Consider the following 15,257-nt stretch of genomic DNA (forward strand, 5'->3'; position numbering starts at 1 on the left):
TATAACGCCGTTATTACGTTAATTTTCCTTATTTATTCAATAGAGGGCGTCCCGGAAGTAATTCTGCCACTCAAATAATTTTCAACGTTCCGTTTCTCATCACGTCCCGTAAATACGTTAAATAAAATATTGTTCACGCTTTGGCGATTCGTCGTCAAACATGTATTGCGTAAAGAGAGTTTGATAATATGTATATCTAAAGGATTTCGTCTTATTAAAGAAGCAACGATATTATTGTCCATTCTCAGTTGCTATATTTGTTAAACGGGCATTTTCGGGAGAACAATCACCAAAAAAATTTTTCTAAGGTAGGTAGGTAAATTTTGTTTTTCCTACTCAGAATCACGAGCCGTTTCGATCTAGGACAAAAAACAAGAGACAAAAAATGGGCCCAAAATGTTCTATTATTTTGCATACTTCCCACTTGGTAACCGCTGTACGTAGTGTTTGAAAAATGGTAACGAAGTGGAAAGTAAAAATAAATTTGGGACGCTTTTTTCCGCCTTGTAGTATGTAAAAGAAAAACATTAAATTTAGAAACAAAAGTTTTTGAATCTTTTTTCGCGAAAATGCTCATGACAAAATCCAAGTTTTGAATGAAAGACGGTGTACAAAACGGAGGAACATACCCCTCCGTTTTGTACAAGAATTATGTATATTGATCGTTGTCAGATACCTACCTAATCGCGGTCTATACGGCGGTCAATATAAGTCTATGTGAAAATCATATATTATTTATAATAATGTCTAGGTATCAACAAGTGACTTAAGTGTCATGAAAACCTACTCATACCTACTTTAGAACAGTCAGTGGTCGCAGACCAAAAATAGACTTAATAGCGTTGAAATCAAGATTTAGAACAACTATTAAATAAACGAGGCTAATTCAGCGCTTTGTTTCAGGAATCGCATCGAGAGGACCGCGTCGAAGCGATGGCGGGGGTCGGTGCGGCGGATATTGTCAGCGGCCATTTGTAAGAACACCTTCATACTAATGTTCACTCATATTAATGTTCTTAACGCGTGGTGAATTAGTTCATACTTGTTCATACTAGCGTTCTTAACGCGCGGTCAGAAACGCTTAACGTTTATGTACGCATGATAGATTGACGCTGTATGAGATTGATCTCGCACTTGAGTTATTTACATGTGCTCCGCGCAGCAGCGAAATTCATGTGAAATATCTATTACTTAAGTCCTTATGACATTTTCAATTACACTTCATTCCCTTCTTGACGGAAAATGCATTTTAATAGGTAAACATAGTGAAGTGTACGCCGTTTTAGCTAAAATAGAATAATAACACAGAATGACTGGTCTTTGAGAAGAAAATAAGAAAAACGCGCGTATAAAACGCGAGTTTGCACAGGCTCCAAACTTTACCTTCGATGATTATTACTTCCCCCGATTTATATTTCCCTGGTACTCGGATATGAGAGTTTTCATTACTTCGCTGTTTATTTTCTTTGACTTTGTTAATGGAGCACCTTGGTATTAAACTGCGACTTGTTTGATAAGTTTCTGTGATTTTAATTGCCTTTTGGACCACAGCCAGAGGGGCAGATTCGCAAACAATGTCGCGTGCTGCATTCTCCACTTTTGCATTATGGACATTGTGAGTTATGTCTGTCGCAACGCAGACACAAAATCCACTCTACAATGCACCATAAGTATTTTGCAAAAATGTCATTTTTGGCACAAGCTTTTATCGTCGACTGTACCTTTCTTTCAACAGTCATCTACTGCTCTCCGAGACGTTTCTAAAAACTCCTTACTCGATGGGGATACGACGTTTCATAACAGAGTTCCTATGACCACCTTTCTGCTCCATCATCAGATTAGCTCCATGATACTACAATATTGCATTGTCACGTGATTTACATATGTGTGCAAATTTCAGCTCAATCGGAAACCGGGAAGTGGGTCAAATTTAGCTTCTACGTTTTGACCCAAACTAACATACTGACAAGGCAAGTTGAATAAAAGTTTGTAAAAATAGGAATTGATACCCAAGACTGTCATTGAAAGTATTAAATTCCGAAATAATGTGATACTGATACGAGAAGGGGTATCTACTAATAGTTTCCCTTCTCTGGGTTGGAAGTTTAGTTTGCAATTTATTCTCCTTTAGAACAACACTAGCATAGGATTAGTTGCCAATTTAGTAAAGTGCTCCCTAAGTTTCTCAGCAGGGTAGTACGTAGGATGTAGCCAAATGCACAGACGTTTACGATAATATCAGTATAGTAGTCCAACAAATGTATTTTGACGCAAAGGTTTGCACTGCCAGCGCAGCTGCCCAAAGCCATCCCGCGCAGGCGCGAAGTATCGTTATAACAATGCGTTGCCATGGTTACAGAGCCAAACAATGCTTTTTCAATTGTTTCGTTACTGCGCGCGTGCGCGGAAGCCGGCGGGCGCTGGCTTTGGGAAATAGACTTTTATGTACCTAGGTTTTAAAGAATGCACCACGACCCTGTAAATGACGAATAACAGTTCGGGAGTAGAAAAAATTGCATACATTATGCTGACCCACAACCCACCCAAACTAAGCGATTAGTCCAGTTTCCTCGCGATATCTTCCTTCAACGATATCACAAGTATACTACAATTCCGTTACTTAATTTTCCAGACAACCTGTCATGCTTCACACACGGCTGCAGCACTGGCTGGGTGTCAGGAGTGCTGGGCCGCGAGGCGCTGGCGGGCGGAGCATGGCTCGCTGCTCTGCCGTGTCTCGTCGCACTACCGACTGCGCCCTTCTTCGCCTTCCTGGCTGACGCTCATGGGAGGAGAGCGGGGGCGGGGGGTGTTGCTGTTACATTTATTGTAAGTTACCTATGGCCATGGTCGACTGTAGTTTTTGTTTGCCCTGCCGTGTCTCGTCGCACTACCTACTGCACCCTTTTTTGCTTTCCTAGCTAACGCGCAGAAGAGAACAAGGCCGGGGAGCTAAGTTCATTGTAAGTTGCGTGTCGCTGCGCTGCACTGACGTGTCTAGTGGCGCTGTCGGCGGTGTCCTTCTTTGCTTTTCTGACTGGCGCGCATGGGAGAAGAGCTGGAGGGGGAGATGTCGCTGCTACGTTTATCGCAAGTTGCGTGTGGCTCGCTGTACCAGATCAAATTTGACCTTTTTTTACCTCCTTCTTATACAATAGTGTCTTTGCCCCCATTTTAAATATACATCGTTGTTTTCAAACAACAAAAACCTGCTTAAGGTGGCTCGCTTTCCATACAAAAAACATCTACCATTTATTTAGTCACCGCACACTACAACTAAATAAAAATATGCGCATACATCTACTATACATTATCCGTCGTCGCGGTAGTGAATGAAATACATTGTTTCATACAGAAATCATGGACAAATCCTTGTGAATTTTTTATTAATTTTACGTAAATGTGCGTGCCAAATTTTGTGTACAGACACAGAGCCGTCATATTTCGCGCATTTTTAGTTGACATTGTCACCAGTGACATTTGGCTCTTGACAAGTAATTATTTAAAGATATTGGTTTAGTTAACTCAAGCAGATTCAGAAATAATGACGCATTTTGTCAACAAAGATACATATCGTGTATTTCGACACTGCTAATGTAAATCGAAATGGCGTCTCGGTCAAACGACTGACTATGATGCAGAAGATCGTGGGTTCGAATCCGAAGTTTTTTTTAATCATTTGAACTTTTATGGATTTATTAAGTATTTTTTTTTTTTAATGGAATATTTGACTATTACTATATTGCTTTCCTATTTTTTATTTTCATACAAAAATACAATACAATCCTTTATTATGCCTTTGTTGATAAAATAAAATATTACGTCTGGTATAATACATTATACTTGATTATACATAGGTCATAGTATTAGTAAAGTATTGCATTTACTGAGCTGGTTGACCTATGTTATTGATGTGTGAATGTTTTTCTTCAACAACTAAATGGTTATATACAAGAATATGGGTAGCTTTTGCACATTGTAATTTTTCCTCAGTCATCCGTTGACCACGAACGCTGTAAAGTGTTTGAAACATCGGGATGAATTTTAAACTCATTATACGCGATTTAATCCGTTTTCATAGTTTTTATTTCATGAGTAACTATCGCGGTAACTGAAGACAATATTAACTAAATGGTTACAAATAATAATTATCATCAATATAATCTGGTCCAGGCAGGCAATTATGGTCGCGCGATAAATGATAAAACATCTGGCCGTTCCTATAATCGCACTTACTAATAGTGCGACAGGGACGGCCTGATATTTTATCGTCTATCGCGCGACCATGCTACCCGTGCTGTACTAGCTTTTGCCCGCGGCTTCGCTTGCGTTAGAAAGAGACAAAAGTAGCATATGTCACTCTCCATCCCTTCAACTATCTCCACTTAAAAAACATGTCAATCCGTCGCTCCGTTTGGCCGTGAAAGACGGACAAACAAACAAACACACATTATCTTCGGTGAAACAACGAATTCTTCCACTTCAGATTATAGAGTAACCAGCTTTTCCCATTTATAATAAACTAGCTTTTGACCGCGGCTTCGCTCACGTAAGAAAGAGACAAAAAGTAGCCTATGTCACTCTCCATCCCTTCAACTAAATCCCCTTAAATAATCACGTCAATTCGTCGCTCCGGTTTTGCCGTGAAAGACGGACAAACAAACAGACACACACCCTTTCCTACTATTTGTAATATTAGTATGGATTTGACATTATTATTTATATTTAATTAATTATATATGTATAGCCCAATTTCGTCGGGAACAGCGTGTTATGTAATGGCGTCGTTGGTGTACAGTCGTCTGTCACGCCGTGAAGGTGCGTTCGATTCCCAGAATTCTATTAACTTTTTGTATTTTTTTGGATATAAATTTCGTATTTTTTATTGACCGAGCAAGAATGGAGAGCCGAAGGTATCAATTTTATCTTATCATTTTGATTTTCTATTTATTAAGTTGAGATATAAAACACAACTTTTAATACCCTCGCTAAATATAATATTTTATCGAAATTACTCCTTGATAAAAAAAGTCCACTTGAGTTTTTAAAGCATTACGTTACTCAGTTAACTATTGCATTATCATTTACTAATTTAAGATTTCAAAAGCGATTTACCCTTGCTCCATCGAAAATAAACAATTAGAAAAAAAAAATCATTCGAATCGTAGTTTAGAAACTAAAATTTATCTATACTTTTTTTGAATTTTTAAAAATATCAGATTAGGATAATTATGTTAGAAATTCTGAGTTCGATGAACCCAAAAATTATTACCATGTAAGAGAATAGGTTTTTAATCTTTTTTGTGGAAAACGCTCAGTAACTACTGTACGAGTACATATACATTATGTATAATAATAAAACAAAAAATAGTGTCTCATAGTGTTGTGTTCCTGCCGGTGAGTAAGGCTGCCAGAGCTCAACGAGGGTGTGGGGTGCTGACGACGGGAGGACTTACGGAACTAATTTGTTCCGTCTATTGTCCTTTGAGTCGTCCGCAACCCAAACCCTCCTTTGAACTTGTACACTCCTTTTTGCTGTGCACACACAGCAAAGGGGAGTGTACAAGTTTCTAATGGGGCGGCAACGCGCATGCGACACTCTTTGAGTTGCAGGCGTCCATAGGTTACGGTGACCGCTTTCCATTAGGCGGACCGTATGCTTATTTGCCACCGACGTAGTATTAAAAAAAAAAAAAAGAGAAAAAGTCTTGGATTCGAACCCAGTACTTCCATGCAAATCATGCGATGGCACGTATTTACCGCAAGGCTATTTAAACAAGCTGTCGCCGCGTGAAATTATCGACTAGAAGGAATACAAAAACACTGTTTGTATGTGTGAGTGGTACTTAGAAATAGTGTAAAATAGTAAATTTATCTACATTAAGGGGATTAACGTTACAATGAGAAGTTGAATGTTTGTTGTAATACGTCAATTTTAATATTAAATGTTCGCGAAGCATAATTGAAAGTATATAAATGCCTGTTCGACTCCACAAAAAAAATAAGACTGGTAATTTGAAGATTAACGCCATCTAACGCAGCCTGAGCTTCGGGTAACCTAAGCGAGCCACCTTAAACTTTCATTTTGCGGCTTAGTCAACATACAAGTAAAGAAAGTTCTAAAATATATGGATATTGTTGAGCGTTGCTCACTGATTACCTATTAATTCCAGGTGAGCTGGTCACTAGCGGCGTGGTGCGGTCCCCGCGGCGTCTGGGCCGCCAGGGTCGTCGCGGGCGCCGGGGGCGCGGGGGCTTTGGCACTGGCCCCGCTGTACTGCGCTGAGATATCGCCGAGGACTAAGGGGTTGGCTGCCATGCCTGCTCTGGCTATCAGGTAGGTACTTATTGTCTAATGAAGATATTTTCATGGATTGGGTAATCTGTGTGATCTGTTGGTTTGTGTGGTATCTGGGTGTCATGGGTAAGTAACCGAGAGTGCCGGGGGGCGGGGACTTTAGCACTGGCCCCGTTATACTAACCGGTCGCGTTATTAGTTCGGAAGATTCCTTTAATATAGTGGCGATGTGTAGATACGAACCAAAGGAAGCTTGATCATTCACCCTACTGCCATGCAGCTGAAGCTCTGGTGATCCTTTCCTACCAAAAAAAAACTACAAGAAATTATACTGACATTGGTAAAACCAGCTGAATATTTTATAACTTCCTTTTCATTTCAGTTGCGGCATCCTCTTCGCTTTTGTGGCAGGTGGCATACTGTCAGCACACGCTCTGGCTTTATCAATGGTAGCCCCTCCAACTGTGCTGCTATTGTCTCTCGTGTGGCTGCCGGAAACGCCGTCTTTTCTCATCAGCGTTGGACGAATGCAGGTGTGTACTACCACTCTATAGCAGACTTTGGCAACAGACAGTATTATGTCAGCGCAAGTCCGATTTCGGTCAATAGCGCCCTCTCCGACGTTGCTGATAGTTATTATCACTTGCGTCTCTTGTCATCAGTGTGTAAATGCTGGTATTTATAATACTACACTTCTATCACTCAAACTTTGGCAACAGGCAGTATTCTGTCAGCACATGTCCGGTCTAAAGATGAAACCTCCTCCAACTATGCTGCTACAGTCTCGTGTGGCTGCCGGAAACGGCTTACATAACGGCTCTTTTCTTATCAGCGTTGGACGAATGCAGGTATTTGCTACAATGTAGTCTTTAGTAACAGACATGGTGTCAGTAGGTACGTCCTGTCCCTATCTCGTACGGTGCTGCGACAATCACTCGTGTCTTCCGTCTTTCTTCACCAGCGTCGGACGAATACAGGTACATATTTTATAAGTTACTCTTATATCTCTCTGAATAGTAGCAGAGTTTGGTATTTTTTGAAAATAATTTTTGATAAACTTTACTCATTTCACCATTTCTCGTCCTAAAGTCCCCGTTGAAGTTCGTGACAACCAGCACTTTATCGCGTGTGATCTGAATGATCCGTTTACAGCAACGAGTCGTAAAACAAGCGTTTTTAGTGACATTGATCGGTTCGGTCGTAAACAGAATGCAATGTCAACACTGTGTAGATTTGGGGATAACACGAAAATAGACAATATTGGCGTTTTGTGAAGGTGAGATACAATAATAGGCTTTTCCCCTCACTAGCTCGGAAACACGTGTTTTGTCCTTTAATACCAGCGGGTAAAAACGCATTTTATCCACTAGTGGGTAAAGTAATTTGACCTTGAATAAAGTCAAATTAACTGCTTTAAAATTGATAAAATTAGGTGAATCTAGTAATAAAGATGATTTACCACCTGCGGAACTACTGGAAGCAGCGATAAATGCATTTTTTGCATTGTAGTTTCCTCGCTATAGTGAGGGGAAAGTTTTGTGTTACACTCGGGTGCAAATGTATTTTACTTCTCGTGTGTTAAAAAACTCGGCGTTAAAATTCAACTTTGCCCCCTTGCATAACAAATAACTATTATTCCTATTGTTGTGCTTGGTACTCTGATTATGATTTTAGGAAACACATTTTTATTTGGCATACTACACTATATATACTGCGCAGTTTTTACCAACGTTCGTTGATGTCCAGGCTGGAAACACTATAGTGGTATTCTTTAGGGCTCAATTTCAACAGGCCTGCCGGCGAGCAAGATTGCCAGAGCTCAACGAGGATACGTAGTGTTAGGGTCGGCAACGGTAACACTTTGGGAGTCGCATTCGTACAAAGGCTATGGGAACTGCTTACCATCAAGCGGGCCTTATCCTCTATTGCCGCCGACGTAGTATAAGAATAAACATTTGCAATGCGGACTTTGGTTTTGAATACATCAACCTTGTTGCATATAAAAATACCGTTTCTAAGATGACTCACATGACTGTGTTTAATTTTCCAGGACGCAGCCAGAGTGATCTGCTGGCTAGACGGCTCCGACTTCCGCGAGGACCTGACGGACGCCATCGAACAGCAGGAGGTGATAATCAGGACGGAGCCAGGCCGGCGGGAGTCTGAGGCTCTGCAGCCCATGCTAAGGCGGAGTCGGAGCGAGGGCACTAGTGAGGGGAAGGAACAGTCTGTGTGCTGGGATCTATGTAAGTATACTGTTGTGAGGAACTGATCATCAGCCTTAGAACTTATCAATGTCGTCAAAGTCCGAAGCACTTTTGCAAATCTGCGAGGGAACTAGTTAGAGGAATGAGCAGACTGGGTGGGACCTAAGTACTATCAGCTGCAAAAGTGCATAGCGAATTTATCAATGAATTCATTCATAATTTCTCCATGCACTTTTGCAGCTGATAGTACAAGTGTTGTGTTGTAAGGAACTGATCAACTGATGCCTGATGAGGAAATAGCAAAGTACCTATCGATGAAGTCTGATACATTCTCACAGGTTTAGGTGAAGTTAGAGCGAGGAGGCGTTATTATGTAACGGTGGTGTATTTGATGGGGGGTAAATTAAATGGTATGGGAAGCTCCGGCTAGTTCAAAGTAAATACACCCACGTTAGCACAAAATTTATAATAAAACAAAAGCTAAATGGTGTCTCTATACTTGCTGGAGGAAAGCTAGAGGAGAAACAAATTAAACAAGATAACATTTTATAACTTTATTAAATATAAGCTAATTCTTGCCTAAACAGAAATTAGTGAGTTATACTAAATTCGACACTATATAAAAATATGAACTACGCTCAGTGGTAAAGCTGGGCCGCTTTAAGAGGGTCCAGGAAAAGGTTTCTTACAACCATTTATTCTACAAAAACTACATATGAATTTACCTAAAGTTATGCACCAGAATTCTCAAAATAAATGAAATCAGAAATTACTTTACACAGAAATTAAAAACCTGAATTACACAGCACTACCGGCAGGAAACGGGCAGGAGACACACCTTGTCAGGGATGAGCCGGCTGCTCCCCGGACTCCGGTGCTGACGCCCCCTCGCCACGTGGACAGGGCTGACCCTTCCATACGAAAACAAGGTCCAAAGACACCTTGCGCCAGTAAGCCAAAGAAGTTTCCTTGCACATCAAAATTGTAAAGGTTCTTGTTTAATTATCTACTTCTGTAATTCTGCCCGACTCCTATGAAACAAATAAATTGGTCACATTAGTCGAGTGCCCTCACACACTGATAAACTAAACAAAAAATGTAAGCGAGCTCACCGAAGACCTGCAGACTGCAGACCGAGGATCTCCACGGAGCACTCCCACCCTTAGCATGTTTCTGCCAGCTGGAAATAAACCAATTTATGGTTAAGAACATCTCCACGTTTCACGCCATGGAAATATTAAAAGCTCACAATGAAATCTACTTACTCAGACTGACAAAACAGCACCACACAAAATATGGAACGCCACGGCAGCACGTGGCATGCCGGGCTCCAGACCCTTTATACGGCCGTCCGATCACTATTCAAGAGGATCTCGTCACAGAAAGAACGCCGCACTGAATGATCTCGAATTTAAAGGACCCAAAACAAAAGCCGGGTGGCAAACGAATGAACAATAAAAATCTCTAATTAATTAAATGAAAATTACTCCAGTTTCTTCTGTATCAGACCTTGAAGTAAACAAAACCCAACAAATGTCATTCCAGAAACAGTCTTAAAAAACCTATGATAACTTTTGTTATCATGTTTCTAAAATATTATATTTTCCAAAAATCAATACTTAACTAATATCAAAATAATACAAAGTTTTTCTGGAATGACAGCCAAAATACCTACAATTTCGAATAATACTTGTTGTATGGCAACCCTACAACAGATAAACATAAATATGTGCATTTGAAGTGCAACAGATAATGCAATGAACGAGAAGGAAGTGTTTCATTCAAAAATTAAATCTATCCAAAATATTAATTCCGACTATCAAAAAATCTGCTACGTTACATTACGTTAATTTTCCGTTTAAAATAAAAGAATAAGCAGGCTGAGTAGGATCTACGCGTGTCTACTGATAAGAGTTGCGTTGTGCCAGATGATACCATTAAACTAGGAAGTAAAAGGACAACGTTTATTTCCAGTTCGTCACCGGCGCTCCCGGCGCGCGCTGATCTCATGCTGCGTGCTGCTGGCGGCGGCGGCGGGGAGCGGCGCGGGCGCAGCCACCAGCTTCGCGGCCGCCGTGCTCGCGCACTCCGGCCACGCGCTGCCCGCGCTCAACCTTACTGCTTACAACTTCACTGTCTACAACGGGTTAGTCTCCCGTCCGTCACTAACTTTACTGTCTATGAGTATGCCCATGTGGTGACGGGTTAAGAATTTCACCACCTTTTTCTTCCCTTAAATGTCGTAGAAGTCGACTGAGGATATGGGTGAATCCACGTAAAAAACGACTTCATTGAGTGTTTATTTGAACTACACCTGCAAATGAAATGATCTATGCATGAATCGGGAAAGTAACACTACTCAAAGATAGATTATCACTTATACTTGCATCGTGAATAAATGGAACATGCCATAAAATCGTGACTCATGTTACCCATTCGGGTTAAATTGTGGCGTAGGCGACAGGCTGGCAACTTGGTTGACTCCTTCCTTGCCAAGAGTGGCACTGAAACTTGTAGATTCATGTGCTCTGCTTACTCCTTTATGGGATACATGCGTATATGGTAAAGAGTAAATCTTCCGTCCATTACCAGTTTCGAGAATGTCATCATATCAGGCGGCCTTTATCCACCACTATCTTCCATAACGTCACTTGTTCCAATCCTGCCTGCCTAGCTGAGGTGCAAGCAGGATCTGTACTCTGTCGCGTCACTGTGCAGAGAGCGACATGCAGAGATACGCTTTAGAAGTGTAAACGGATGCCAGATGCTTCCTACTTCTGTAAGGCGTTATCATTGCCATCCTCTAGCCATTGCCAATCATAACCTAAGTAATAAACCTTTGTGTGGAACAACCAATATTAATCCATAAACTGTCATTAAAAACGTGATTGCCATTTGCAGAACAGTGTCACGTGGATGGCGACAGACTTCAGAGACAGGGTCTGTGCTGTGTGGCACGGCGCTCGTTCTGGGAGCTGCCGTGGCCACTGTGACTGTGGACAAGGTTGGACGCAAGGTACAGTACTCAATTATATCAGTACTAGACTAGAAGCTGTAGTATCACGAGGATGGGACAGATGTCGGAGACGGGTCCGGGTACTGTAGGATAACTAAAATGAATATTAATGTGGCTCAGCGACCCAAAGAGTGTCTTGGACTCTGAAACGAGAGCACGCCATTTTCCTCGGTCCTGCACCGCTGTCAGTAGAATAATGAAGCTGCCGCAAAAACGACTCAAGCCTGTCTCTCTAGCGTTATCTGAGTCAACCCTGCAGGCATAAGCATACCTACTTACGCTCTTGGCAACGCACTCTTTGACCATTTTAATTCCTTAGACTTATATTGACCGGGATATAGACTTTGATTACCTTTTTGATTATTGACGATTTTCCGATAATTTCAGGTGCTGCTTCTAATATCGTGCGTCGGTATAGCGTTCTGCCTCGCCCTCCTCGGCTTTTACTGCGACCCTCGCGCTCACATGTACTCCTGGTATCCGCACCGCCTGTGGCCTTACCGGAAAACTATCCCCAAAGAAAAACACGTCAACTATACTATCGAAAACACCAATGCCTTAACAAATATAACTGATAAGCCATTTTATTCAAATGAAAGTATAGGAGAGATAAAACTACAGACAGAAAAGGAAGTTAATGCAAGTATAGAAGAAACATCGTCGGTGAAAATTGATCCAAACTTAATGGGGAATGAAGATTCAATATGGCCAACTGTGATTCTCTTATCAATGGTTTTGTTCCTGTACAACGTTGGTTTAGGATCCGTGCCTTATGTATTGATCTCGGAATTGTTTTCAATTAATGTAAGTATGACAGACAAATCATTGACTTTGCCTTCTTCATTCCTACTTATTTCCAGAATTTTCAGATGTATGCTTTATTGAACACAATGCAATCAAGAAGTTGCATAACCTTAGCGATTACACTATAAAGGAAGCTAAATATTTCTCTACAAAATAATCTTTTCCATTTATAGATATATCCAGTTCATTATATTCAACTTCAGCTGTAGTCCTACTTTTGTATTAAACTTAAATTATACTAAATGAACCCGAATTGTAACTGTTCTTTTCTTTTATTCTGAAAACAATAATGTAATGACCCCAAATTACAATAGCCTATAACTGAACCGTCCACTTTAGATTCTGTCTTCATCTTCCATCAGATGTTCTATTCTAAGTTCAATCGACGATCAATTCACATAATTACATCTTCATTTATTTCCCTTCACCAGGTCCGCAGCCTCGCTTCAAGCCTCCTCATCTCCTGGATGTGGCTGAGCAGTTTCTTCACCCTCCGCTACTTCGGTTCCTTGGCCACCAGCCTCGGTCTCCATGGAACCTTCTACATCGGCGCCTGTTCCACCCTCCTCGTCTCCGTCTTCATCCATCTCATGTTACCTGAGACCAGAGGGTTGAACCAGAAGCAGATAGACGATTTATTGAACGGTCCCCTCTTTGTGCATAAGAAGAGGAAACGTAAGAACGAGACTTGATCTTCGGATCTCACCGAGAGTAGGGTTTCGGTGTTTTGAGAATCTTAAAGAAGGCGTACAAGTGTGATACTCGTATGGCGTCGGTGCGTCCTTTTCGCATTCCTTTCGTGTTTTTACACGATAGGCCATATCACGCGACCGTGTTGATACCGCAGAAGATTTGATCGAATATGACAAATAAGGGTGGAATCATATCTATCAGCATCGAGCCCCATTTTGTATATGAGATAGTATAAACATGCGTACGCTGTCCGATGCGTAAGCGTCTATACTAACGAGCGATTTCTCATGCATAAAATGCGGCTCAATTCTGATAGATGTGACTTCACCCGGCGTCAAGTCTTGAATATGTGACTAAAGTATGGCAGTCAGACACAGTCTATTGTATTTAGCATATCAGTTGAACAATTAAGTATTTCCTAAGTAAAATATCTATCACTCTGTAAATCAGATATAAGATGAATGTTTAGGTGTCTTAGGTAACAATAATCCGCACAAATCAAGTGATTTAGATATCAAGATACATTTTAAATCGTTTAGGTAATCAAATACCGTAAGAATGTTGTAGTCACAAAAAATGTCTGAGTAACTAAATAGAAGTTTTGAGAAACAGTGGAAACCATTTTAAAAAGAAAATATTTTGATCGCATAATGAAGTAGATAGGTTGGAAGTTATGTGTTAGGTTAGATGACAGGATAAAGACAATTGTAAGGTACAAGGGCAAATCTCGACTGGGGGGCAGTTGTAACTGGTTCATATTTTCCATGTTTTACAATGTTTGCATTATTAAATAGAGTGTCCACCGGTTATATATGGTAGGCGTGTTCAGTGGATACATGTAGAACTCAACGTCATAGTGTAATAATGGATGTTACAATTGCCCCCCAGTCGAGATTTGTCCCGCTGTACCTTATATGTTTTGTTCAAATATCACATATAAATACTGATAGAAATACGCAAAAAACTGAAAGAGCACGCCCCCTTGCGGCGGCGGAAGAGACGAAATCAAATTGCTATCTTCAGTATCTTGAGCTAACGCTATGATGATGATGGCTTGCTCACTTTTTAAAATCAAAATGTGACATTTATTATTTTACTTTATAAGTTTAAATGTACATACAGTTGTATCATCGATTTAAACTTCTCTAGATACACTATCACCTACAAATTCGGCACTCAAAAGTGTCCGATCGCTTAGTTGCAAATGTGTGCGTCCAGTTGACAAACGAAAACTTCGCAATGTAGTAAAAACTACTTTAATTTTTTTACGAAAACAACGTTATTTCTTAGTACTTAAAGTTCAATTTCAAATGCAAGCAATTGGCGGTTATGACATTAATGAATGTGATCATCGCGAAAGCCATAAAATTTTATTACCGCAGATCGCAGGTGTGCATATTTTTAAAAAAATCTACGTCTTATTGCAACCAACTTAAGTTTAATTTCGTTTGCGCTGCAACAATCTAAACGCCATTTTTACATTGGGAACGAGGATGGACAGAGGCATCATGGGAGTCGCGCTATGAGATGAAAGGCGCGAATGAGGAAATTTGCGGTATTTTTGCGAAAAACTGTTTTAAAAAATCCTATTAGATAGAAAATTTCTTAAGGAACAAAACGTTTGGTATAACATTTTTCGAGATGTTGCGTATTTTAAGCGAAAAAAAAAGAGTTTTTACTGTACGATATTTTTATTGATATTATCTCAAACAAAAAAATATATAAGGTACGGCGGGACAATTTGGACTGGGGGACAATTGCAACTGAACTGATTAATATCTCCACGTTTTGCAATGTTTGCATTATTAAATAGAGTCAACTGAGGTATATATATATATATATATATATATATATATATATATATATATATATATATATATATATATATATATATATATATAATATATATATATATGTGTGTGTGTGTGTGTAGGTATGTATATATATAACATATGTGTGTGTGTGTGTGTGTGTGCGTGTAGTGAGTGTATGTGTAGCGATTATGTGAAGGTAAACAGTTGAGGGATTGTATGTGGTGTGTGTGAGGGTGCACTTGGAGAATATGAATTAAGTAGCTATTAAAACAAAGAAGAATTGAACGATGACATTAATTTATTATTCTACGTATAATTTCTTTCAAAGCTTTGTTTGGGTAAATCTTCTCTCCGCTCCTCAGCTATAATCTTGCGCCATTTTTCCCTTTCAACGTCTTGTTTTGGGAATCTGGAATAAAAAGCTT

The 15,257-nt window shown here is 40.1% G+C and overlaps 1 protein-coding gene and 1 long non-coding RNA gene across 2 annotated transcripts in view; one reads left to right on the forward strand and one right to left on the reverse strand.

Moving 5' to 3' along the window:
• LOC125238054 (solute carrier family 2, facilitated glucose transporter member 8-like) overlaps positions 1–13,017 on the forward strand; it is a 119,163-nt gene extending 106,146 nt beyond the window's left edge. The window contains exons 2-10 of the mRNA XM_048145343.1: positions 904–974; positions 2,633–2,829; positions 6,174–6,337; positions 6,681–6,831; positions 8,349–8,544; positions 10,480–10,651; positions 11,407–11,521; positions 11,909–12,325; positions 12,757–13,017. Of these exons, the coding sequence (XP_048001300.1) occupies positions 904–974; positions 2,633–2,829; positions 6,174–6,337; positions 6,681–6,831; positions 8,349–8,544; positions 10,480–10,651; positions 11,407–11,521; positions 11,909–12,325; positions 12,757–13,017 (1,744 nt within the window). The remainder of the gene's footprint in view (positions 1–903; positions 975–2,632; positions 2,830–6,173; positions 6,338–6,680; positions 6,832–8,348; positions 8,545–10,479; positions 10,652–11,406; positions 11,522–11,908; positions 12,326–12,756) is intronic.
• LOC125237683 lies at positions 9,224–10,338 on the reverse strand. Its single transcript, XR_007178361.1, has 2 exons — positions 9,618–10,338; positions 9,224–9,536 (listed from the first exon to the last, which is right to left on the reverse strand). It is a non-coding gene; the product is annotated as an uncharacterized LOC125237683 (long non-coding RNA).
• Positions 13,018–15,257: the final 2,240 nt, after the last annotated feature.

Source organism: Leguminivora glycinivorella, chromosome 22 (assembly GCF_023078275.1).
Source record: "Leguminivora glycinivorella isolate SPB_JAAS2020 chromosome 22, LegGlyc_1.1, whole genome shotgun sequence".
Lineage (NCBI taxonomy): Eukaryota > Metazoa > Arthropoda > Insecta > Lepidoptera > Tortricidae > Leguminivora > Leguminivora glycinivorella.